At 33.4% G+C, this 25640-nt stretch overlaps 2 protein-coding genes across 3 annotated transcripts in view; both read left to right on the forward strand.

Moving 5' to 3' along the window:
• LOC136988244 (integrin alpha-9-like) overlaps nucleotides 1–8397 on the forward strand; it is a 42390-nt gene extending 33993 nt beyond the window's left edge. Inside the window, exons 21-27 of the mRNA XM_067286100.1 lie at nucleotides 683–755; nucleotides 3459–3566; nucleotides 3652–3816; nucleotides 6830–6952; nucleotides 7023–7118; nucleotides 7573–7692; nucleotides 8029–8397. Of these exons, the coding sequence (XP_067142201.1) occupies nucleotides 683–755; nucleotides 3459–3566; nucleotides 3652–3816; nucleotides 6830–6952; nucleotides 7023–7118; nucleotides 7573–7692; nucleotides 8029–8127 (784 nt within the window). The 3' untranslated portion in view covers nucleotides 8128–8397. The remainder of the gene's footprint in view (nucleotides 1–682; nucleotides 756–3458; nucleotides 3567–3651; nucleotides 3817–6829; nucleotides 6953–7022; nucleotides 7119–7572; nucleotides 7693–8028) is intronic.
• A 645-nt stretch (nucleotides 8398–9042) lies between these two features.
• Nucleotides 9043–25640, forward strand: part of LOC136988245 (integrin alpha-9-like) — a 38327-nt gene continuing 21729 nt past the window's right edge. For both annotated transcript variants that reach the window (XR_010882732.1, XM_067286101.1), the window contains exons 1-8: nucleotides 9043–9269; nucleotides 9756–9865; nucleotides 9937–10013; nucleotides 10124–10256; nucleotides 18878–18963; nucleotides 19596–19644; nucleotides 23043–23147; nucleotides 23863–23951. Coding sequence is in view for 1 of the 2 variants with exons in the window: in XM_067286101.1 (XP_067142202.1) it covers nucleotides 9097–9269; nucleotides 9756–9865; nucleotides 9937–10013; nucleotides 10124–10256; nucleotides 18878–18963; nucleotides 19596–19644; nucleotides 23043–23147; nucleotides 23863–23951 (822 nt within the window). In the remaining variant the exon portion in view is untranslated. The remainder of the gene's footprint in view (nucleotides 9270–9755; nucleotides 9866–9936; nucleotides 10014–10123; nucleotides 10257–18877; nucleotides 18964–19595; nucleotides 19645–23042; nucleotides 23148–23862; nucleotides 23952–25640) is intronic.

Below are 25640 nucleotides of genomic sequence, written 5' to 3' on the forward strand. Positions count from 1 at the left end.
ACAGTACATACGTAATATGCTAACAACTACCAAATTATATTGGGCTATTATATTGCATTTGTCAGTTCCATTTTGAGGTTCCCTTCATCCCCACCCTGTGCATGTACACCTGTTGCGCCTGCCTAGTTATGACACTTATCAGGTTAGAAACTCTTCAATTAATTTTTTATTATTAAATAACAATATTGGCTATAGAATCTGTAGCTAGATAAATGGTAATGAACTGGTCTTTAGAGGAATGTTAAATATGTTATGTGCTGTAAAGTTATTCACATCTTATAGAAATGAATAATGATGATACAATTTATTTTGTAATACATGCTAAATATTTGGTATACTTTTGGTTCAACAGCTTAATTGGATTTTGAAAAAAATATATAGAAACTTCAACAGAATATTCAAAGAAAACAATTATTCTTAGGATTATTAATATATTTATCTGCATAAAACACAAATATTATCTTAGATTATTCCAAAAAAAATTAACATAACTACATAATTAATTACAAATATGAACTTCAATATATAATTTATTTTAAATTGTTGGATATTATATATATTAAATTAAAACATTAATAACATTGATTAAACTAATGATGTACTATATTTTTAGAGAATGAAAGTCACCAATTATATATTGTTAATTTTAATATTTATTTCTAAACTATTGTTATAATTTCAGATTTGCTGAAAATGAACTCATATTTTTACAGGAAGACAATAAGGAAGTAATTCCTATTAGTCATACATATTTTGTAAGTTTCTTTCAACTATTAGTTTAACTTTTGTCTATAAACATTATGATAAAAATAAATAGTCTTCAGCATTATAACCAAAATTGACTCAAAAAGTATTGAGCTTTTATTTAGTCGTTTTTATTTTTCTTATTGTTGTTTTCATGCATTTTATTCGAGTTTATTTATTTACATATTTATCTTTTGTTTTAATTTTAACGTTAACCTCTTATGTAAAAATTGAGTCTATTACTTTTAGATTTGAATTGTTACACCATTTCTGTTCCCCTTTGCCTGTTGATGATAAGGTAACATTTATCAAAAATACTAGTGATTAAAGTGTGACTTTTGAGGCGATTTTGATTATTAACACTGAAGACAGTTTATTTTTCTCGTAATATTAGTGCCGGTCCGCAATATCTTTAAAGTTACAAACAATTAATTTATTTTATTTTTAGTAATATAAATTAATTCATTCTGCTTTTAAATTGTTTAAAAGTATGAAAATCTAAATAAGCCCTCTTAAGGCACAGGGCAGAAAGACTCAACAATAAAAAAATATAAGCTAATCTAAATAATCCGTAAGCAAATGGCTAAGTATTGTTATGTTTTGAAAACAATATGAATAAATAGATGTTAAGTTTATTCAAAAACTTGTTTTATACTTACTTTTGCAAATTAATGTTTTGATATTCCAGCAGTTCTCTAGCCAGGTATAAATCATTGGAGGGCAAGAGGGATATTCTGAAATTTTAGCTTAAATAGCTTACTTGTAAATGCAGCTTTGTCTTGGTCTCCTTTTATGCCCCTTTTATGATTACTCTGCTGTTCTGTATGATTTATCATTAGCTTCTGTATAAAATTTAAAAGATGTGTTTAGCCTATATTATTTTAAATTATCATTATGATCAACATCAAGCTTATTTTATTTATTTTTATTTCATTCTATTATTTTATTGTTTTTTCAATGAATCAACTTCTAAACAAAAACAAATCCAGCAATGAGTTGCTTAACTTTCCCCACAAATTTGGTGGCGCTATCTGTTATCATATTTTATTAAAAACCTTGTTATATTTTTAACTATTATAAAAGGGCAAAAAGCTTAATTTTGATGGTAGGGACGGGTTTTATTAAATGCTAATAACGAGTAAAATCAATATTCAGTCCAACCTTACTGGAGATACATGCAAACCCCTTTATCTCCCCACCCCTCGACCTTTAATCACCAAATTTTAATAGCATCAATCCCCTAATAAACAATCTCCCTGCAAAATTTCAGAAATTTTCGACAAAAGGCACGAGAGTTAACCTTCAAACAGGGTGAACAAAATCACCCCTCCACACTAACATTCATACATACAGATAAAAACCCCAAAATTTTTTTGCATGTCTCGACGTTCAAGATCCCTAGTCCAAAAATGTAATTATCTTGGGGGTCATGTTTTGACCAATTACCATACTTTCCCTCTGTTATATATGTTAAGCTCAAAGACCGAAATTGCTCATTGAGTGATTTCGGTCTTTGAGCCTAACATATATAACATCTGGGAAAGTAAAGGAGAATCATAGAAAACTACAGAAATGCTATAAAGTATAAGAATTAATGTTATTAATGGATAAAACATTTTTCGGGACTTTCTCGTCCCATCATCATATCCTCTATGCCAGGCCTGGCCAACCCGCGGTCCATCACGTTAAATTGTGTGGCCCACTAAGCGATATTATATATCTATTAAAACTTTTGTTTCCCGTTATGTGTATACCAAAACAATTCAATAAATGAAAATTTGCATATGTCATTGTTATAATGCGCAAGTGCGAATACAAACTCTTGGTATAACAATAAAATCTTATTCATTTTGTATTTGTTTTACTATTTTAAAAGCATGTTTGCCTAAATTGTGGCCCACCATAATGTTACACGTGATCAAAGTGGCCCGCAAAACAATTTGGGTTGGCCAGGCCTACTCTATGCAGTAGAACAAGGATGATTATAATGACGATGACGATGATTATTTGTGATTATGATTAGATGAGGAAGTTCCAAGAACATTTTATCTGTTAATAAATGTTGACTCCTATACTTTGAAGAAAATTACAGATATGCTATATAATTTTCCAAAGTCGGTAGACTTGAACTTTAAATTTGCTTAATTTTCTGTAAAAGTTAGCATTTGAATTTTTTTTTTAATTTCACAATATTTTTTCTGCATGTAAACTTAATCTTTAAAGTCTTTTGAAATAATACAATAGTTTTTCTAAAAATAAATTAAATTATAAAATGTTTGACAAATAATATAAGCTAAAATAGCAAATTTCAATACGAATTAATTAATTAATACACTGTTATTTTAAAAAACTTATTTCACTTATAAAAATTAGAATTTCATTATAAAATTTTCATAGCTTCTAATGGAATTGCGACATTTTCTACAATAATTTTATTTTCTGTTTATTCATCATTAATGTACAGTACGAAATTCCACATGCAATGTTCATTTAAGAGACAGTAAATTGTTATAAATAATTATTAAATTATCTAGAAGAGAACAGAAAATTGTCAAACTAAAATTGCAAAAGTAAATTGTTAATGCTTCTTATGATATTTGAAATATAATTAAAGCAAAGAGAAACGATTAAACAATACACAGAGAAATATAGTATATGTTTTATATTCTAACATCAATTATATTAATATGAAATGAAACATTAATTTTTAACAGGTGTCAAAACAATTAAGAAATCCAATTCCTGTTGTGGATGTGACCTTAAAAATTCCGATCAAGTTAACTGTCGATGGGCCAGATTTTCTCGAATTAACATCGTTACAGGTTTTTATCGTTAATTATTTTAAAGAGACAAATACTATTTCTTGTGTTTGGAACTATAATATAATTATTGCATCTTATATTTCAGATTGGTAATGATACGGCAAATAATGTTCCATCAACTTGTGATGTAGTGAGTGAGAAACTGGTAAAACCCGAAATAATATTGTCACGTTTGCATAGAGACGTATCTTCAAAACAGTACACGCATCAAGAACATGCAGACCATTCTAAATTTGATACGATTGATTTGGTAAGAATTTTTGTAGAATATTTATAAGATGAGTTAAGTAACATCAAGGGTGTTCCAAAATGAATTCTGCCATTTTAAATTACTATAATTATGTTAATTATTAACTTATCAGAGAAGTATGCGATAGAGCAACTGTTGAGTTATCTCCCATCTGCATTCAAACGTCTTGTCTATATCTTATCCCTAGAAAGTGCCGTAAACCAAAATGGCGACTCTGTAACAGAGAAGGTGTTTTGTGTTCTGCGTAAAGTCGGAATCACTCGTCATGTGTATCACAAGTAATCTGCAGGAGCTGTAGAATTATTGCCACTATGGAAGAAGTGACAACAGCTATGCTATAGCAAGCTTAGGGAGAATTTGAGTATCGGTTGGGCATGTGCCATGTGACACGAGGTGCACATATTGAGAAACTGTAATGGGCAAATGTAAAATTTGGGCAGTTTTCCAATGTTTTAATGTACATTAGTGTTCACCAGTGGCGTGCCTTCATTGGAAGCGGTGGAAGCGCCGCATCCACCTTCCAATGACCTTCCCTTGTAGTTTCTAAAATATAAATTTTCATATTTTTAACGTACTTTGAATTAATTAAAATTAATATTTTATTATAACCGCATTATGTATCTTATTACAAATTTCTATACTACATGTGAAAAAAACGATAAGATTGCTATTGTATATTCGAATATCAGTGGCGGAATGGAAGCGCTTACGAGACAGCTTCCACGGCGAGAATAACTGAATGGTGTAAAGCAGCCAGAGGGCATTGGCGGATGCGCTTTACAGAGCACCAACTCACCCGGTTTAGTTGGTGGAAGCTACACACGCTAACGCTTCCAACGATTCTATCCCTTAGCCACTGGCAGGGAGCTATCTAAGTGAATTGTTTAAGATTTAAAAAGTAAAGAGTATTCAATGTTATTTTTATGTACGTTTTTTTGCAAAGTTATATTTAATTACAGTATAATTAAAAGAAAATTATAATTATATTGACAGAATTTCAGACATAAAATCATTAGAATTTTTATCACTTTTAGATGTTTTTCATAATATTAAAATTATTAACAATTACCGAGCGTGTTTTAATTCTTTAAATTAAGTAAATTTTATGGGAAATTTTTTGATTTGTCTAAATTACGTAGCGAATCGCAATATTTATATTCGTGTCCGGACTATATTGACGAGTAACTCTTAGACATAAAACATATTATAATGAATGTCGATCCGAACAAAGACGTACTAAAAGAATTATATGATTTAATATCATTAATTTTTACGGTACCATCTACCGGTGGGTCTGCTGAGCGCAGTTTTTCGACCACGAAGCGAATTCATACATTGGCCAGGAACACTCAGTCAGAGGAAAAATTGTCCTCGTTAGCGTTGATTTCAATAGAAAAAGAGCTTTCAAATACGTCGATGGAGTCGACGACCAACGACTTTTATGATAAAGTAATTAACGACTTTGCAGAAAAAATCGCCGAATAGAGTTAGTTTATAAGAAATTAAAAAACAAGTTTTTCTATTATTGTTTGTATCATATCAATTTGTATTATGTATGTATTAATTGTATTTTAGAACTAAAGTACATAAATTGTTTATTTTTGTCATTTCCAGTATTTGTTTAAAACTTTTATGGAAATGTGAGGTTCCGGACAGGTCTGACCCGTCACGAAAGACGCGAAAAAACGGTTAATTTAGAGAAAAATTTGTTAGTTTAAAAAAACATAGGTAAAAGTCGTTTGTAGTCGGACACCCATTGTTTATATCAAACTGCCAGGCAGAAACCATAAATCGCGGAAGGAAGTCGTCCTATGATCGGTGGAAGATCGAATTCGTCTTCGATTTTGACTTTTCTTACTCTCCAGGTAAGAGTCTTGTTACGTTTAGTAACGAGGTGAAGCGTGATTGAGGGAGAACGACCAATCAAAATGGATGAAAGAAAGAACGGAGATTGATATAATCTCCGACAATCGAGGACACCTAGCACTCGGTTAACGTCCGCAAAAGAAAAAAAAAACAAAAAAACCAATTTCTCGTCTATTGTGCCATCCTGTAACCCGTGCCACTTCGGACTTAGACCCTGTCCCCGACGCCAACAGAGGAAGTCTCCCCGTGCCCTACAGACTTGTCAACGCCACTGTTCCGGGGCCACCTTCGATCGACCATAGAAGAACCACACCGACGCCCAGAATGTTCGAACGGCGGATTGTCCTAAAGCAAACTATTTTGTACATAGTATACGTTTATTTTATGTTTCTTTTTTGTCGGTTTTTGTCAGATACGTCTCTTCCGCCACCACGCACGTACGAATGGACCCTAGGCCATCACTGACGCGCAATTAACTGATTGCCCCTGGAAGTCGGCTTCTTACAGAAACACAGCTTCCCTATCATCAAATGTCACGGCACGCCACTGCTGTTCACGTATAATAATTAACATAATTATAATAATTTAAAATGGCAGAATTCTTTTTGGAAGACTCTGTATTTGATACTTAACTCTTTTTGAATATATCATCTGTTATTTTATCCAAAATACAACTATACTAATGTTTTCAGTCCATCTATATCTTATATTCTAGTCATCTAAAGTAGGTTTACCTGAATAACTTGGCTATTTGTGAAAAAATGAATTTGTTTTACTAGAATTAATATCAGTGATTTCATGTTTGTGATTGAACAGAGTGATCAAATGAAAGTAGAATTTGTGAGAAGTTAGGGATATCATGCTTACTGCACCATTTCTCGAAATCGTGGAACTCCTCATGCTACTACTCACAAGTTATACTTTCATTCCATTATCCAGCACAATTAATTTACTAACTGAAATATTACATATATATTAAATATATTAAATATATAAAAGTCTCTGTAATCCGAACAAATAATACTTGTAAATACTTGTATATATAATATACAAGTATTTTTTATTATTACAATATTTAATATATATATTGTAATAATAAAAAAATAATTTCAATGAAATATTACATTATTTTTTAATATTTATTCAGGATTGTTCTACAGCAGTTTGTATATCTATAACGTGCCGTGCGGGACCTTTTGTGGATACTAAAAAAATTGCAAAGTTTCAGATTAGTGGCTATATTAATTTAACCAATTTGCAAAGCAGTATTGTAAGTATTTGGAATTTTTTATTTGGGAAATTATGTAATGAAATAAAATAATTAATTTCTAAATCATTAGGGAGAAAAAGATGTAACTGTACTTATATCAGAAGGCAAAGTAACAATTAAAGATGCAAATTATTATGGAAAGTTTGTAAGAGAAGATCAAGCAACTGTAAGTTGTAAAGATTTATACTCTAAATTCACTCTAAGTCTCTAAACTACATCAATTGAAAACATTTTTTTGAGAATTTGTTTCTTTTACATTCGGCCGAACCTCCAGTAACCACTGTTTAGAGGTGGCCTGCTGGAAGTTCGACTGTGTCTAACACTTCTGAATACGGCCGTTTTTACAGGAATGTCAAATGAAAATGCACACAAAATAATCTCTAAACAATGGCCACTCTCAGCAACAGTCATTACCGTATTTAAATATCTCATTATACTGCATTTAATTGTTTTAATCGGTTTATTCTAAAAATCTATTAATTTATTTACTTAGATACTTTAAACAATATTGTCAGGGTTTTTCCTAAGTGTAATTGTACTTTTGAGACTATTAACTATATTCTAAACAATTATAATTTAATAAAATGTATAAAGTTAAAATTGTAAAATTGTTACAACAGGTAGCAACGTCACTAGAGAAGTATGGCCTTCATCAACAAAAAATCCCTATTTGGATTATTATTGTGAGTGTGGTGGTTGGACTACTACTATTAATTGTTCTTCTTTCATTATTATACAAGGTATGATAAACTAAATATTGTTTTTATTTAATTGAGCTACTGGAGGGAACACAATAGTAAACGTCAAAATTAAAATTTTAGAATACAGCAAAAACTAAAATTGTGATTGAACCATAAACTGAATAAAATTTATTCTAAAATCAACTTTTCACTGAAAGTGTTTTGTAGTCAATCTAGTTTTATAATGATATAATTGAAAAAGTACCAAAAGTTCACACCAGGATGATGGCAATAGTGATTGAAGGCAATGGCGCTTACCATTATGTTCTCCCGTGCAGCTCGATTAATTAGTAATAACTTAATTACTATAAATAACATATTTATTCTGTTATTCAGTCGGGCTTCTTCAGGCGGAAAGAACAAGAAGAGATGGAAAAACTGAAAAATGAGGAGGAAAATGAAGAAACCTTAGCTTTAAATGGAAATTCCACATAAAACATAATTGAAATAACATGTTGTTGCATGTTGTCATTTTGTAATATATTGTAAATTTGTAATTCAAATGTTTTTATACAATGTATATGTTAAATTAACATTTGTGTATTGTGAGCAAATATTTTGCAGAATGTTTTTACTGATCATTGTTAATGAAATGATGACAGTTTGAATAGAAGTGTTTGCTTTTAATAAGAAGGTAGCTTAGATTGTTTTCATCTGTATTTATATGCCTTCTAGTCATTTTCTAATATAATTTATTAAACTTCACTTTGTCTCTTTTATTTCTGAATAAATTAATTAGTTTAATACATTTCTTGAAATTGGCTTAGCCTATAACTAAATTACTGTAAAGTAGACAAATTCAAAATATTTTATTGTGTTTAATGTTTTATCGATAATTTATGTTTAATTATCAATAAAGCATCGGGCTTGCTTAAAATAGAATTAAGTTAACCCCATTTATGAGTATATTCATAAAAATTATGAACGTAATCAATATGCACTTCCTGCACAATGCAAGGTCCAAAATGCTTCGGTACAAAAACCCTTGCACCAGAAAGATTGTTTCTTTAACATTTTGGAGCTTGTAACAATAGGGCATTCTGCACAATATACCAAATAACAATTTTATAAAATCTATGAACGTTATCAACATATACTTTCAACTATACGAACATTGTTTTGGAAAGGGTTTTGAGTACAAAATAAACTATAATTTGTTTTTATTTTTCAAATTTTAATTGTAAAAAATAAACGTCAGGTATTTTAATAAACGCGTTTTTATTGAGACATTATAACGGAATGGAAGACGGATGCAAGCACGTGATAAATGCAGGATGTGATGACGTAAACATTGAGGTGAGACCGGAATTTAAATGCAATGTTTCCTTTTGATACTTGGCATTTGTTTATTATAAACTAAAAATCTTTAAGACTAGTCAATATTATGTATTAATGGCATAGAGCATGAATCTTTCAACAATGGTTCAGATATATTTAACTTGGATATTTGGATTCGTTGCCGAAATCTCTTCGTGTTACAACATAGATACAAACTTTCCTATTGTTTTTAAAAATAACAAACAAGGCAGCTATTTCGGATTGTCTGTCGAGTTTTATAGCAACAAAAGTGAACAATGGTATGTTTTCTTTTATAATAATAATGTGTAAAGTCGATTCACGACTTATATAAAGTACGGTTTATGCAAGATTTTTTAATTTACAGCAGGGATGTCCAGAGTGGGTAAAAGGAACAAATTTCTCTGCGCTCCGAGGAAGTAAGGGCCTCTATACACGGTTTTTTTCGTTTATTTTCTTTAATAATTTAATTTACTTTAGGTCCCTGTACTTCGTCGGAGACTCCCGTTACACTCTGGGCGGCCCTGTTATAGAGAGTGCTTCAAAAAGTGTTAACACTAATGTGGAAATAATTTGTTATGCCAGATTTTTAATGGCAGGTTGTCCTTTGCATAATTCTCCATCAATGTGCAACCTACCTTTTTTTTTAAGCATCCGTTTCAAACGTCATTTGACAAATTCGGAAATTTTAATCGGTTAATTAATATATTATACTTGAGATTTCAACATTTAACAGTAAATAGTATATTGTGTAAATAATATTTTAGGGTTTTAATCGGTGCACCCAAAGCAAATTCCTCGGGTATATATCGTGTAGGTGTTTTATATCAATGTTCCATTTCGAAAAAATGTCGGGAAATTCCGTTAAAAAGATCACGTGAGTTGTTTTTTTTTATTAATTAACGTTATTTAAAATATTAAAATTTTATATTAAAATTGTTTTAAAAGCTAAAGTAAAGGGTGGAAGCGATAGCATGATGTTGGGTATTAGTTTAGCTGTTCATCCCTCAAATCGTGGATTTGTGGTAGGTATAAATTTGGCATTCGATAATTATTATATAATTAATTTTAATGATTATAAACAAAAATAAGTATCGATTTATTTTTTAAACACATTAATATTTTTTTTTCTAAGAGTTGTGGCCATTTGTGGAAGAAGCACATCCGAAAAATAGGTTATTTTTCAAATGGTCTTTGTTATTTTATCGATTACAACAAAAAGCCACATCAAATAAGCGAAATTCTTCTTCATGAAGAAGGAAATAATGGTATTAGTAAAAATTTTAATTTTATTTTATTAATTTAGTGGTTCAGTAGCGAGCGTGTCGAATGGAATTTTAAAAACATCAATAATATCTCCACCAAATTAAAATTTGAGCTAATGATACTTGGTGAATAGAGGCGGATTTAACGGCGGGCGCCCTGGACCCGACTTCTAAAGTCACCCCGCAAACCCCCCCAACTTTACCCTTTTGGGTGTACTATAGATTACCCCCTATGGAATTTCAGGACTTTGATTATATATTGGAACTCAGGGGACCGAGACGAGTTCAACGGTACCCTACTTTTGGACCGGAGACGAAAAATAAAAAAGTTATCATACTTTTTCACTTACCATACTTTTTTAATGCTCTCATGAAGACAGCACCATAGTTGCTAGTACTGCCATCTTGCGGTAAAGTCTGCAAACCATGACGTCGGACTACGGTCATCTCCAGTAGGGTTAAAACACGCGATACGAGAGCGGAGAGAGCGACGCGACTTCCGATCATCGCGCGATCGCCATTTCGGTTAATGTTACTTATGGCAGCGAACGTGGCGGCCGTTCCACTGTTCGTGCTCCCGACTGACCTCCCGGAGGGGAGCCGCCGGCAGGCCGCCATGTGCTAAACGTCACTAGTTATTGATTCACGGTAGTTATTGAACAAAGTAAAAAAGGGGGAAACGTCTACTAAAGGCAATTTTAACGGCAAGCGACGCGACTCCCGATTGCGATAGCGAGGCCGACTTAGCGGAGAGAGCGACGCGACTCCCTATCATCGCGCGATCGCCGGAAGAAAGTATGATAACTTTTTTTTTTCGTCTCCGGTTCAAAAGTAGGGTACCGTTGAACTCGTCTCGGTCCCCTCAGTTCAGATATATACTCAAAGTCCCGAAATTCCATACATCGTAATCTATAGTATCCCCACACTTTTTCTAATGATACCAAGTTTTGTTTCATATGTGCAATTTTAATTACGTACAAGTTTACAATCAGCGGTAAAATTTAAATATAATATGTTATATTATATTCAAATTTTATTGGAAATAAAACCTTAAAAATACGGTTAACGTGTATTTTTATTTTCCCTGTCTGTTTTTTTAAGGGGCTCAATTTTTTCTTCTGCGCCCGGGGCCTCAATCGACCTTAATCGCCTCTGGATGAATACGTGTTTTAAAATAAATTAAAAATCTATAATGTACTATTCGTTTATTATAAATCCACAATACGGTTTGTTTATAACAGATTTTAGAGATTGTGATTGACTTAATTCATTGAGTTTATTTTACTATTTTGCCAGGAGAGTTTGGGAATGTTCTCTGTATCCCAGACGAGGCTAAATTCTGAAATATTTTTTATATTTAAAAAAAAAAATGTAGAGGTGCAACAAGTATACTACAGACTATTTTAGATTTGACAGCTGCTGGTTCAAGCGCATAAAATGAACAAGAAATTTACTATGATTTATGCAATGCAATGGCTTTTTCAAATATACCATTAACGAAATTTCATAATAGCATCTTTAGGCTTTTTTTTTTTTTTTTTTTTTTGCAAAAGTACTGCGATACCTGCAGAATCAATGATACAAAAAAGCTTTGTTGACCAAGTGTATTGAAACTATTGACGAAATAAAAAAACAAATTGGAAATAATTATATATGGTTTGGTAACTACAAATTCGTGCGGCCGGTGCATTTCTCCATTTAATAATTGGTAGACTACATTAAGCTTATAAATAATGAAGATTGCACTACTAATGCCTTTTTAGTTCCAAGCAGTTAGCTCAGATAAATAACAACACAATTACGAGATTTATTCGCGACGCATTAACAAATGTCTTTTTACCAAATCCTGTGCCAAATGATAAGATAATGTTAAAACTTTCTGGTGCTGATGCTTATATGTTGAAAGCATATTCCAACTTAAAAGTATTATACAAAAATTTAATCTGCTGCACATGAACCGAATCGAGTGGCTAAAACTATTAGAATGCAATTTGCATTGGCGAATGAATTAATTAAGAACAGAAAAAAGTTATCTTAAAATATCCATTGAGGGTTCAACTGTTCCGAGAAAAATTATCAAATGTACCATTTGCTCTCGAGCCTATCGTGTAAAGATGGGGTACACGAATAGACACAGCCTGCTGTTATGAAGATTACTTAGTTTCTTCTAAGGCGGCGTTTCTCAACCTGGGAGTCGCGGTGATATTAAAGGGGGTCGTGAAACAATAATGAAATCATTTTATGAGAAAAAATCATTTATTATACACTTATAAACATTTTACTTACAATAAGTAAAGAAAAGAAATTAATGTGATGGTTGCATTTGTTTTTCATTTAAAATTTTCTCCATACGTGGATCTACGTTAGAAACACACAAAAGCAAATTGTTTTCGAGTGATAAAAGACGATTCCTGTATTTAGTTTTTAGCGCAACTATAGACGAGAAACTCTTTTCACAGAGATAAGACGTGGCGAAAGGGATTAATATTTTCAATGCTTCCGTGACTAAATTTCCATATTCATGTCGACGAGCAAGCCAAAACGTATTTAAATCTTCAGATGTAAATTGCAGTTGCAGCGTTTTGTCGGCAGACATTTCGATGAGCTGGTCGCGAATCTCAACTGATAACTTAGCAGCTGCAACCACATTTTCACTAAACGGATTCAGTACCCATCTCCGAGAAATCATTTTTATCTTCCGGGAAATACTCCGTCAACTGAGTTTTTCGCTCAGGCAAATGCATCTTCATGCAATCCAAACTGTGGTGAATAATAGTGTTTTTTCATTCAAATTTTTCTCAATATAATCCGAAGTGAGTGGGAAAATATCCAAATTTTTGCTTTGAAGGCGAATAATCCAGATGTCAAGCTTCTTAATGAACGCATGAACTTTGTCTTTCATTAATAAAATGTTTTTATCACGACCTTGTAAATTCACATTCGAGTCGTTTAAAATGCGAAAATACATCAGCTAAGTAAGCCAACAACAGCATACACTCATTATTCTGAAAAAACAATGAGAATGGCGTTTGTTTATTCTGGAAAAATATTATTAATTCATCTCGCAATTCCAATACCCGGTTAACACTTTCCCTCGCAATAACCATCTAACTTTTGTATGGAAAAGAAGAGATTTTTTATTTTCGCCCATTTTATCGCATAGTTTAGCAAACAGCCTGTTCTGTAATGGTCGGCTTTTAATAAAATTACAGCTTCACAAAGAATTTGATTGAGATTTTCCGGCATATTTTTTGTGACGAGCATGTCTGTGAAGGAAGCAGTGCGTCCATTCTGCCCTTGGTATAAGACGATCTCTTAATCAGTGGCGTAGCGTAGTGGGGGCGGCGGGGGCGGCAGAGGCGGCCCGCCCCGGGCGGCACTTATAGGGGGCGGCAAAATTTCACAATAAATAATAATATCTTGTAAGAATACCTAAATAAGGGGGCGGCGAAATTTTCCTCCGCCCCGGGCGGCTGACACCCACGCTACGCCACTGCTCTTAATATTTTCATTAATTCACTGTTCTTTCCTGTTATCGCCTTTGCACCATCACTACATACTGCAATACATTTTGTCCAATCTATGTTAATATAGTTTCTCGTAGCTCCATAAAAAAACATCAAAAAGACATTATCCTGTTGCATGACCCGGTACTGTTTTGCAAAACAACATATTTTCTTTGATAGATGTGTCCCTATCGCATTCATACCTTACAAAACAAGAACTGAGACATGTTTGCTATATCTGTTGATTCATCAAATTGAATACTAAAAAATTCACTCGAACTAACTTGCTGAATTATCTGATCGCGAACATTGGCAGCCATGTTATCGATTCGCCTTGATATTGTGTCGTTAGAAAGCGGAATGTTTTTTAATTTTTTTGCTTCTTCCACACCTATTAAAACACTGACCATATCAATTGCAGCAGGCAAAATATGAGGTTATCGGCAATTGTATGGGGTTTGGACAAGGGCGTCGCCAGGGGGGCAGGAGGGGCAGCTGCCCTCCCCTAGAAATTCGAAAAAATTATTTGAATGCTAAGTTTTAATTAAAATAATCTTCTTAGGCTTCTTGTAAGTTAAAAAATGTTTTAATTAAGATATTTCTTTTCTGGTACATAGTAAATGATTAAAACTCTATGAATCGTTTTTATTTTACCTACATACAATTCATAACCTCTATCAATTTACATCATCTTGCCCCCCTGGCCCATTGGCTGGCGTCGTTCTTGGGTTTGGACATCTTAGCTACTCTTAATGCTACGAGATAAGATGCTTCAAGTACACTTTTATCAGTATGGCTTAACTTAAAAATAGAAGTTTGTTGATTTCTCAAGGTATGTAATTTTCTTTCGAAAAATTTCAAGGGTTTGTTTTTATGAGCCGGATGTTTAGTTTCCAAGTGTCGAACTAATTTTGATGGCTTCATGCTTTCATCGGAGAGACCTTGAGAGCAAACAACGCACTTTGGCTTTCCATCCAATGAGGTGAAACCATAATTTAAATAACTGTCATTGTACAACCTTGTCTTTTTACCAACCGATTCACTGGATGTAGATGGCTCACTTAGTTTTTTTTCACAAATTTATCCATTTTGCATTAGAAAGTTAAAAAAACAATTCAGTTTCACGGTTGACCGCACACTAAAATAAAAGCACCAGACGCACGCTTCGCATTCGAAACTTAACTGAAGTGGTGCAATCGCCAGCTCCTCTTTTATACTAGTGACAACACGACTTGTTCAAACGCATCCATATGCATGTTCAAACATGCTCTCACAGCGAGTATTATAGAAAGAGATCAAATTACAAAGAGTATCAAGTTGAAACTTGTAAATTGCTCATGTATGTACACGTCATACATGCATATTCATACCCGTCGCTATAAACGCAGCGACATAAAATAATAGGAATAGTTGTATTACATTTTTTTATACTGTTGGTATTTTTTTAATGTATAAAACTAGAGCAATGTAATTATATAATATTTAAAATAATTTACATTTATAATTACAGTCAAAATTCAATTAGTAATAGTAAGGCTTACTGTTATTATTCCTTTGGGTGGGGGTCGCGAAATATTAATTTTATTTATATTTACTATTTGGGAGGTCGCGGAGCTAAGAAGGTTGAGAATCGCTGTTCTAAGGTTTTGTGTCACAGTTCTCTGAATCCGCTTATGAAGCAATTAGAAAACGCCAAATGGTATTAAAAAATTCGTCTCTTTAACAAAACGTAACTTTGTAGACAAATTACTGTTTTGTAAGCAAAGTTATAAAAACGAGCAATTATTTATTGTGACATCGTCACAATGCCGGGCTGCAATTTTTAATCATATTTTTTATTTAATGTAAAATATATGCTCTTCACCTCAAATTAGTAGTGCCCTGTACATCATGCTTTTCCTCCAATCAATAGATTCGTGTCGGCCATCTATCTAACTCCTTTTAGGGGGGAGAGTTTTGAATTGAAATAATGTGACTTCCGGTATGCAATGGAAATTCTTATATAGTTAATCGGGGCCTCCTGCCTCTAAGCTTTCCATGTCTGGTTTCTATTTTTATCTATCTAACTGTTCTCGAGATTAATGACAGAATCAGACATTAGACATGTTGTCTGGTGTCTGTCCTTAATCTCGAGGACAGACGACGGACGGACGACGGTGGAAATTTATAAGTGCGCAATTTTTTTTCAAATTGCAGCCTAACAAATCAGTTATAAAGCAATACAGTTCTATTGTAAAATGATACTATAAAATAATAATAAGGATAAAAATTACTGTTCGTTTGTAAATGAACTAATAACGAGGTGTTTTTCTAAATTTTAAATAGAAAATCCGGTTAATATGCACCTAGGTAGTCCAAGATGGCGGCTCGTCTCCGATTCCAGCAATCAGAAGACAGGGAACAGTGGGGACGCACGTTCTAACTTAACCTAACCTATTCTAATAGATTACCATAATTATTAGCAACCAAATTATTAGAATAGTTAGGTTAGGTTAAAACGTGCGTTCCCACTGTTTCCTGTCTTCTGGTTGCTGGAATCGGAGACGAGCCGCCATTTTGGACTACCTAGGTGCATATTAACCGAAAATCCCATTCTCGAACGAACTTTCAATGCAAACCGGAAGTCATGTTATTTTTCGGCTTACCATAATATTTTTTTCTCAAACCGAGACAATTTTGAGAAAATACAACAAAAAATAAATCGGTACCTTTAAAATATGACAATATACTGTGTATTTGAGGAAGTTCTTTCTACTGCTACTAGACTCGCCTTATGTTTTGCACATTTCAAGTGATTTTTAATGTCCGAACTTCCACCATGAGTTACCGAAAATTCTGAAAAGCACAGTTCACATTTCACTTTATCAATGCGATTATAATTTTTTTTTTTTTCAAAAACGGATAATCTTTTTTTAATTCATCAGTAAATACAGTTTCTTTTTGCCATTTTGGAGATGAAATTAATTTAATGTACAGTAAAAAATAATCGCAAATGCCGACTAGCAATTTGGACTCGACTAAGTTAAGACATGCGCGACAACGACGTGGCCAGTGTAGTTTCAATGTTGCCAAATCTAATTGAAACAAAATGTCTAAAACATGAAATAAAAATATTTGAATGTTATAGGTTACATGCTATTATAAATTCTGTGGAAAGATATCTGGATGAAAAAATAAAGCATTTAAATTCATTAGGCCACATGATATAAATTTTGGGAAACATCTAGATAACATTAGAAGTACTTAAATCTAGATACAAAATATTTAGATTAGCAACAGTGAGTGTAAAGAGGGGATATTTTAGTTGCCAAATCGCCATTTTACCCGAGACTACACTATTTTACTTCTTATATATTCGGCACTTTTAAAATTTTACCAAATAACCGGGACAAAATGATAAACTGGCCGGGACGCAGGGACCACATCATCATACCGGGACAGTCCCAGTCAAAGCGGGACGTCCAGTAAGTCTAGTTATTTGTAAACTAAATTTCTTATATTTAAGGTTACACTAACTCATTGATAGCTTTTAACTAATATGTATCCCTGTGATCAAAAAGTATCGAAAATGGTTCAATAAAACGCAGGATTTGAACTTATTCATCAAAATTTATTTTATTTCCTTCAAAGTAATCTTCTTCCACGGTAATGCACTTATGCCAGTGTTTTTCCAATCCTCAAAACATGCTTTAAAGGCGTTGTCGTGGAATCCCTTCGGGACACGTATCATAGTATTTATTGTTAGACATTTGCTTTAAGCTGATGGCCTTGATTATTTTAATATATATTTTTAAAAAGTTTCAATACTTTTAATGATATTAACGATCAGTTCAAGTATCTGTAACATAATGATAATTATTTGTGATAACAAAATTCATTAACATTTTTATAAGCCGAAAAAATCATTTTCTGTTTGTAAGTTTAATTTTGGTTGGTTGGTTGATGGACTAAGGTAGCGCAACACTTGAACGATCCGCTAAGAAGGACGCCACCCTAAACGAATTTCTGTGGGTAACTGATCCCTAACTATTTGGGTGTTAGACGCGTGAAGAAAACCCGAAAAATTCCATGTGACCAGCCCGTTGATCGGACGAGAATTTGAAGACATATTTTCAAGTTTTATTGCAAAAATCGGTACAGTTTTAACTTTACTCTATTTTACACAAAATTACACAAAATTATAAAATCTCCACTTGTGTTCCTTCATTGTACGGATAATATTTAATTTCCTGCCACATGTTCTGCAATATTTGCGGCGTACCAGAAGCAACAGCGCACACGAAGTTCATTGAGGTCATTGAGTTTGGTGCCAGCTTAAGTCTGACCTTCATGTATCTGCAGAAGCCCAGAGACGTAATATCGGGGGGGTGAGAAACTATGGAGTGCCATAATTAATTGATCCACGCACTTTAATTAATCCTATAGAAAATTTACACGATTGCTCTTCTTCGCAACGCATTTAACGCGTTGCCGAGAAAGAGCAACCGTTATCCTTATGCACTACATTTTGACAGCGATTTAAAATGTGTCAGTCTCAATCCGAACTGCCGTACAACAGAATGATTCAGTCTTTATGGCTTTGTAAATATATAATTGTAGAGTCTACATTAATGAAAAAAGAGTTGAGTCATTTCTTTAATAAGCGTCCACTACAAAGAATCAATTCACTGAAAGAGATCAATTTTCTCATCTCTAAAGATATTCATATGAATAAATGCATTCATATATTATTCTCAATATTCATATAATTCAAATACCGGTTTGACAAGGCCGTCGAGAGCTTGTACGAATCCCAGAGAAGAGCGGCCCCTCTTTAGCGCCTTAAAAGGACCCATTTTCCATGTTTTTGAAGAAAGGAAATACGTAGAATGTTTATTAATAAAAAGTAGTCTTAAACAATTTTATTTTTTGTTAATAAAATAAATATAAATTTAGAGGCGTAGGAACCACAACGGGCCCTAAATTTTCTCCGGGTCCGGGGAAAAATTTTCAGCTTCTCTTTCTAGACGGCCCTGCCAGTTAAGTGACGTATAGGCACGAATGGACTGAACCACTCAGTTTGCTCTTTAATCCCGCTCCCAAAAACTATACATGTATAGACTCTATGTTTATTTTTAGGTCAAACAAAACCAAAAAAGGGAACCAATTACACATTCAACAATTATGCTTATGGTGTAGCTGGCTTCTCTGCATCATTTACGGAAGTGAGTCGAACATGCGTTAACTTTTTCTAAACTGGCAATATTGATGGAGTTCCGTAGTGAGAGTGTCTTTTGGCCATATAACTATAGTATTTTACATAATTTTACGAGAGATCGAGACTTTTATATTTGTTATACAGACTTTCATGACTTCAATAGAGTTATTTACGCTCTCAAGAACAGATGAAGCCCGAGCGTCAATCCTCCATTCACTTCCATTGACCGAGTGTCAATCTTCAAAGGTAACGCTACCACATGCTTCCAGTAATCATTTGAGACAAATACAAGCGTTTCCTCCTCGTGCACTCTGTGTTTTCATAAAAATTGTTTTGTTTCTGTAGAGTAAAATTTACTTGTGGCGGTATCAAAAGTTCTATTAGCCTACTTGTCACGTTTGTCACAGGTCCATCAACATTATAGCTACACGAAATTACAGAGCTGAACTCGATGACGTTTGCAAAAACAAAATACTACCTCTATATCAACGCAGTAATTTCTCATCGCCGAACACCAGAATGTTGCCAGTTTAAAAACAGTTTCTCATGTTTTATTATTTAATTTTCTTAAAACTCGTTAATTATTTAAATTATGAAACATTATTCCTATTTTATTTATTTTTTTCTTTTGTTTTAAAGGATGGTGAAAGTGTAATTTTTGGAGCGCCAGGTGTGCTTGAAGGAGCAGGTAAATTCTGACGTTTTTATTATTATTCGATGATAATTTAGAATATTTCTATAAATATTCTAAATTATCATCGAATATGTATTCCATATATTCTATCCCATCGAATATGTATTCCATATATTCTATCCCATCGAATATGTATTCCATATATTCATCCCATCGAATATGTATTCCATTTTTAATAAAGTATATCTGACATTACATTTTTCAGTCCGGATTTAAAACTAATAAATATTTTTATTTTTATTTATTTCGTATTGTGCGCCTTAAAAAGCTTTTATCCCATACCCATCGCGGGTTCGGCCAGGCTCACAATGGGGTGACCAGGCTCACCGAGTGGTGAGAGAAGTGGCCTACATATCGGAGACACCACCCCCGAAAAATTTCCAGGATTTTTCGACCGTCCAGATTTGATTCCGGTCTCTCCCGAACGGTACACGGATGCCTTAATTCGTACTTTGCAGTTACGCAAAGTACAGTCACTATGCCACAAAATGTAAAATAACGTATAAAAGGGATTTTTATGTTATTTTACATTTTGCTTTAGATGTGATAGGTGTAGTCAACGCAACTTAAGGGAAATCTGCCAAGTGGCAGTGCCCACAGGGTGAATTTTCTATGAGAAACTGACCCTTATTAAGGTGTTTGATACACGAAGAAAACTCGGAAAAGTCTACGCGGCCAGATCGTTAGTCAAGTGTGAACGCACTACCAGCGTTCAGTGGTTTTATCCGCTTATCACTAGTGATCAGATTGTACAAGTAGAAGATCCGAAATCTTTTGCAAGAAACCTCAAAGTTTTAGAATACGCCATTACTTTTAACGAGTTCACTACAGATACTCTGAGGCTAGTAAACGGCGATTGGTTGGCGAGAGACAAGATTTTCGACATATCCTGACCAAACTATTCGTGAAAAATTCTTTAGGATCCGATTGACAGAGTCGAGCCGGCCTTCGAGTAGCAGAGCGGATTACACCACTAAATACTGGTAATTACTTGTGGATTCGCGCCTGACCAACGGGTTGGCCACGTGGAGTTTTCTGGGTTTTATTTACGTGTCTAAAACATAAATAAGAGCACCAAATAAAGCTCTCTCGAAAGGCACTCCTTCTTGAAAAATCGCCCTTGTGTTGTACTGCCTTATTCCATCAATCCAATCCAGTCCAGAATTGAATCCGGGTTCTATCTGTTCGAATTAGGGTTTCTCATTTCCCGGTCTTTTGCTTGTCCCGGGATTTCGGGAAAAAAGTAAACTCTTTTCCGTAATTCCGGGAAATCCTGGGATATATTAATTATGTTTAAAATATAAAAATTATCTTGAAATCGAATGATATAATTATTTTTCATTTTTAAAAGTAATTCAATACGTTCTTCAACCTCCAAAATTATAATAGGGCCTAATAGTAATAATGCTGTGTGAAACATATATTAAAATTACCTTTGAATTACGTAGAAATTTTCACAAATAGAAAAATTTATTAAAATTTGTTGGAAACTGCTTACTAAAAAATACTTTTGAATCGAGTTGATAATTTAAAGAAAAAGTAAACTTAAATCAAACTTCTAACTTAGAAGGTAATTTTTATTTTTTAAATAAAACATTATACAAGATATTATTGTAAATTTTTATAAGATTTTGAAAACCAAAGATGGTCAATACTCCAATCACTCAATCTGATTATTATTTTAATAATAAAAAGTCCCGCTACTGAAAATGCCCTTTCCAATTCAATGGATGTGGATGGAATCGTCTTTAATGCATTTAAGAGAAGACAGATGTTACGTATTTTTTTACCCGTATCCTGGAAGATTTCTACTTCGTTTTCGAGATGCGTTGCAGTACTTTTTTTGCTCTCAAGTATTCTTGATTTGTCTACCTCGGCTGCTTTAATAGCTGTATCAAGCTTATAGCCCGATAATTCGGCAGTTCGTTTGTCTTTAATAATCAGGTTTATGAAGAAAAATTTCATACTTGCTTACTTCGTACTCGTTTCTATTTTTGTCCAATTTGCACAACCTGGCATAATGCAGTTAGTGCAGATACTGGGCATAGTTAAAATGAAGACAGCATCGGCGCAATTATTCCAGATATTACAGGTTCTGACAAGTAAAGAATTTTCAGAGTCCTGCCAGAAATACATATTGATCATTGACAATCTGTGATATGTCATAACAAGCAAAAATTTAAAAAACTAATAAGCAGGCTTAAAATTAATAAATACGAATGTATTCTGACAGTTTATGAGTTAATTATACTTTCTATTTGCAAAATTTCCTCAACCTTAACACAAAAAAAAGGAAGAAAAAAGTAAACTTTTAAAAAATTTGCGGGATTTCCCGGGTTAAAAAAAAACAGCCGAGATCCCGTTTGAGAAACCCTGGTTCGAATCATCTGACTGAAGTTCAACAAGGATCCACTCCGACCAGGCCATACTATTGCCACTTTATGTTTCGGAATTTTATAACTAAAAGGAAAAACAAACTGCCAAAACACTTTATGGTCATCAGGACTGACTGACTAAATGGAAAGAATGTTTATTATCGTTACGTACAGTAGTAGGCCTATTTTAATATTAGCAATTTCTGCATTCTTTAAAATGGAGAGAATTAAATTAATTAATTACGCAAAGAAGAATTAAAATATCAAGCAATCAGTTGCTTTACTTTTCCGGAAACATTTAAAACTGCGTGTGGCGTCATCTCTTATGATATTTTATTTAAAAACTGGTTTATTTTTAATTATTATAAAATGGTAAAGAGCTTAATTTTAAAGGTAGGGGGTGAGTTTTATTTAAATATACAGTATATATAAATGCTAATAACAAATAAAATCTTCATGAAGTCTGAATTTACTCGAGATATGACACACGACCCTCTTTATCTCCCCATTCCATCGACCTACCCCCACCAAAATTTAATAGCATCAACCGCCCAATATACAAACAAAATTTGTATTGCTTATTGCCAATTTGCCTGCAAAATTTCAGAAATTTTTGACAAAAGACATAGGAGTTATTAATCATCAAAGTGGGTGAACAAATCGTGTTCCCTACACATACACAAACATTCGTACATAAAGGAAACCCCAATGTTTTTTGCATTTCTCGATATTTCAAGGCTCCCCGAGTCCAAAAATGTAAAAACATTGGGAAAGGGGGTCATTTTTTTGACTGACCGCAGTATTCTTATTACTTTCTCCCTAACAGAACCGGGGGAAAATAAGATTATTTTATATCCAGATCGGTTTTCTAAATCGATTCCAGGATTCTAGGAGTTTAGAACATGGTTAAGAAAAAAGATAGCATCCAAATTAGGCAAACAGAGCGGAAAGAGTTTTTTTAAGGGAAAAAAAGTTTTTTGATGCAGACTTGTAAAAATTGAGTTTATTTATTTGTAGGTTCAATTATTAAATATCCTTGGAGAACTAAATGGTCTAATTTTTGGGACATTCTGGATCCCGATCCCGAGAAGTTAATAGAAATTTCTTTTGATTCTTACATAGGTAATTAATAAAAATTCTTCACAATATCTGCATTTATAAATACAGTACAGCATCGATTATTCGACTCAATCGGGGACTGGGGTTGGTCGGATAACTGAAAAAACGGATAACCAAAAAGTATGAAAAAATACATTATTAGTATAGTATATTTCTATTAACCTACTTCGCGTTGAATTTTCATCGATGTTAAGCCTAACAAAATTTTTTTTTTAATAAGAATCATCGTTATTGTATTAAAAAATTATTTCTTTATTTTGCACAAAATAAATACAGTACTGTACTGTATACTGAAAAATATAAAACAAAAGAAATATATATTCGGGTTACATATTTTACATAAAGTAGGCCTATACATTAGAAAAAGAAGTCCAAAATTTTCTTTTGCTTCACAGCTGACACTCGTTTTTTTGCCGCTAAATCTCGCACACGTTTTAAAAACAGCAATTGGATAGCGTCTTTAAATACTGGCCTCCCTTTCATGGTCGAGTCAGTGTTGCCAGCTAAAACACAAAATTTAACAAAAATAATATGAAAGTAGCCAAGACATAGCCAAATATTGTAGCGTCACATCACTAGCGGACATTTGAATTTGCCGACTAGAATGCGGTCAGTTAACCGATGTGACGGTTGATCGGGGGTCGGATAATCGATGCTCTACTGTATATTTATTTTAATTATTAACAAATTGCAAATCTTCAAATGATTTTTCTTCCAGGTTATTCTGTTTCTTCTGGACACTTTTTAAGCAATAAAAGCACACTATTTGTAGCCGGAGCTCCAAGAACCGAAAATAATCGTGGATGTGTAAGTAATAGGAATATAGAATTATGGTTTTTTGATCTCAATCTCGATTTGGGTCAGGACCGGATTAATTATTATGCAAAATTGCACAGATTTTAAAGGTGAAAAGGAAAGCTTTAAAATAACCAGTTTTCTTTTATCGTTTTATAATTCTTCCCTACAAGACTTCTAAATACTGAAAACACTAGCCTACTAATGTAAGAAGTGGTGAAAGTCAAAAATGTCTGTATTCTTTTGGTCCACCAACGTCAAGCCGTACGTTGCTGCTCACATTGAAACCTTATTATCTCATTTGGATGAGAACAACTAGATTACTCCACGTGCAGACTTGACTTAGAACAAGTGACAGTCACCTCTTCCTACATCTTTATTAGCCACTTTTTACTGATTAACAATCAGAAGTGGCTAATGCCACAAGTTCCTTAATTTTATTAAGAGAATAAACAAAATCTTGGTATGGCACTATTATAAATGCTTCGATAACAGACGCTACTACTTGAGAAAATAGTTTAATGTATGTAGAATAATGATAAAAGTAAAACGTTTTTGAAAAAATTCCTGGAACTTTTCGAAGTTAATTTCCGGTTACGTCTCGTATTATTCAGGTACACACGAGTCTTGAATGCATAAGGCCCATAAGTCATAAATCCCATCCTGAATCTGATTGTTCTTAATTTTATTTTTTCAGCTGATTTATTAACATTTTTGTATTTTTTTGCCTTCCTGTTTGACTTTTAGGAATGTGAAAAAATCTGAAAAACTCTACGCGGCCAACCTGTTGTTCAGGCAGGAACCCGCTACCAACTACCAGTATTTTATATACTCGGCCATGGTGGGCTTTCACATTTAAATAACTGAATGTCCGTGTTAAGATGAAGTGACAGTCACCTCTTCATACTTTTTTATCCGAGACTACACTAGCGTAAAAACGAGCTTAAAAACCCTCGCCGTAAATACTTTTGATCACATGACCACGATATTTTACGCCGAAGCAGGTCGTGAAACCATCGTAAAGCGAGTTGAGCAGTGTTCAACTTTCGACGCGAATACGGCCGTAAAACGGCACCATCAACCAATCAAAGGTCAGTAGAGTCTACGTCATTGTGACATTGTGCGAAAATGGCGAGAAACGAGCTTTTATGTACGGTACGCTAGCTCATGGCAACTTAGGAAAGACCTAGAATAGAATTGGAATATTTATCGAAAACATTCGAAAGTATTCACGTATCTAAGACAAGAGGCATTCCGATTATAATAACGGATGCCTAAAACAAGCGATACCAACGGCCAAAGGAAAATCCTTCAATTTAGATGAGTATACAATTAAAAAGCTAAGCGTATAAGTGCAGTATAGTCAGGGGCAAATTCTCTGAGCTTGCTTAGCATGCGCCGCATGCTTAAGAGAAAGTTTTGACCGTCAATATACTTTTTATATGAGAACAGATATGACAATAATAATTTATTTTAACGTGTAAACTCTTTTATCATTTGTGTTTGTTTTACATTGGCAGCTAGCGGCTAGCCGTTTTAAGTCAGTGCCGTGCTTGCGGGAACTCGATCGCTTGTTCGTGTGGAGGTTTGCCGCAGCAAACAAGTGCGCGCGCATGACATCATTCGGAGCATTTAACACGGCCAGATTGTATCGAAAGCTTGCAGTACCCAGTCAGCATACATGTATTGTGTACATGGTGC

Source organism: Centruroides vittatus, unplaced genomic scaffold, assembly GCF_030686945.1.
Source record: "Centruroides vittatus isolate TY-2023 unplaced genomic scaffold, ASM3068694v2 scaffold_324, whole genome shotgun sequence".
NCBI classification, from domain to species: Eukaryota; Metazoa; Arthropoda; class Arachnida; order Scorpiones; family Buthidae; genus Centruroides; species Centruroides vittatus.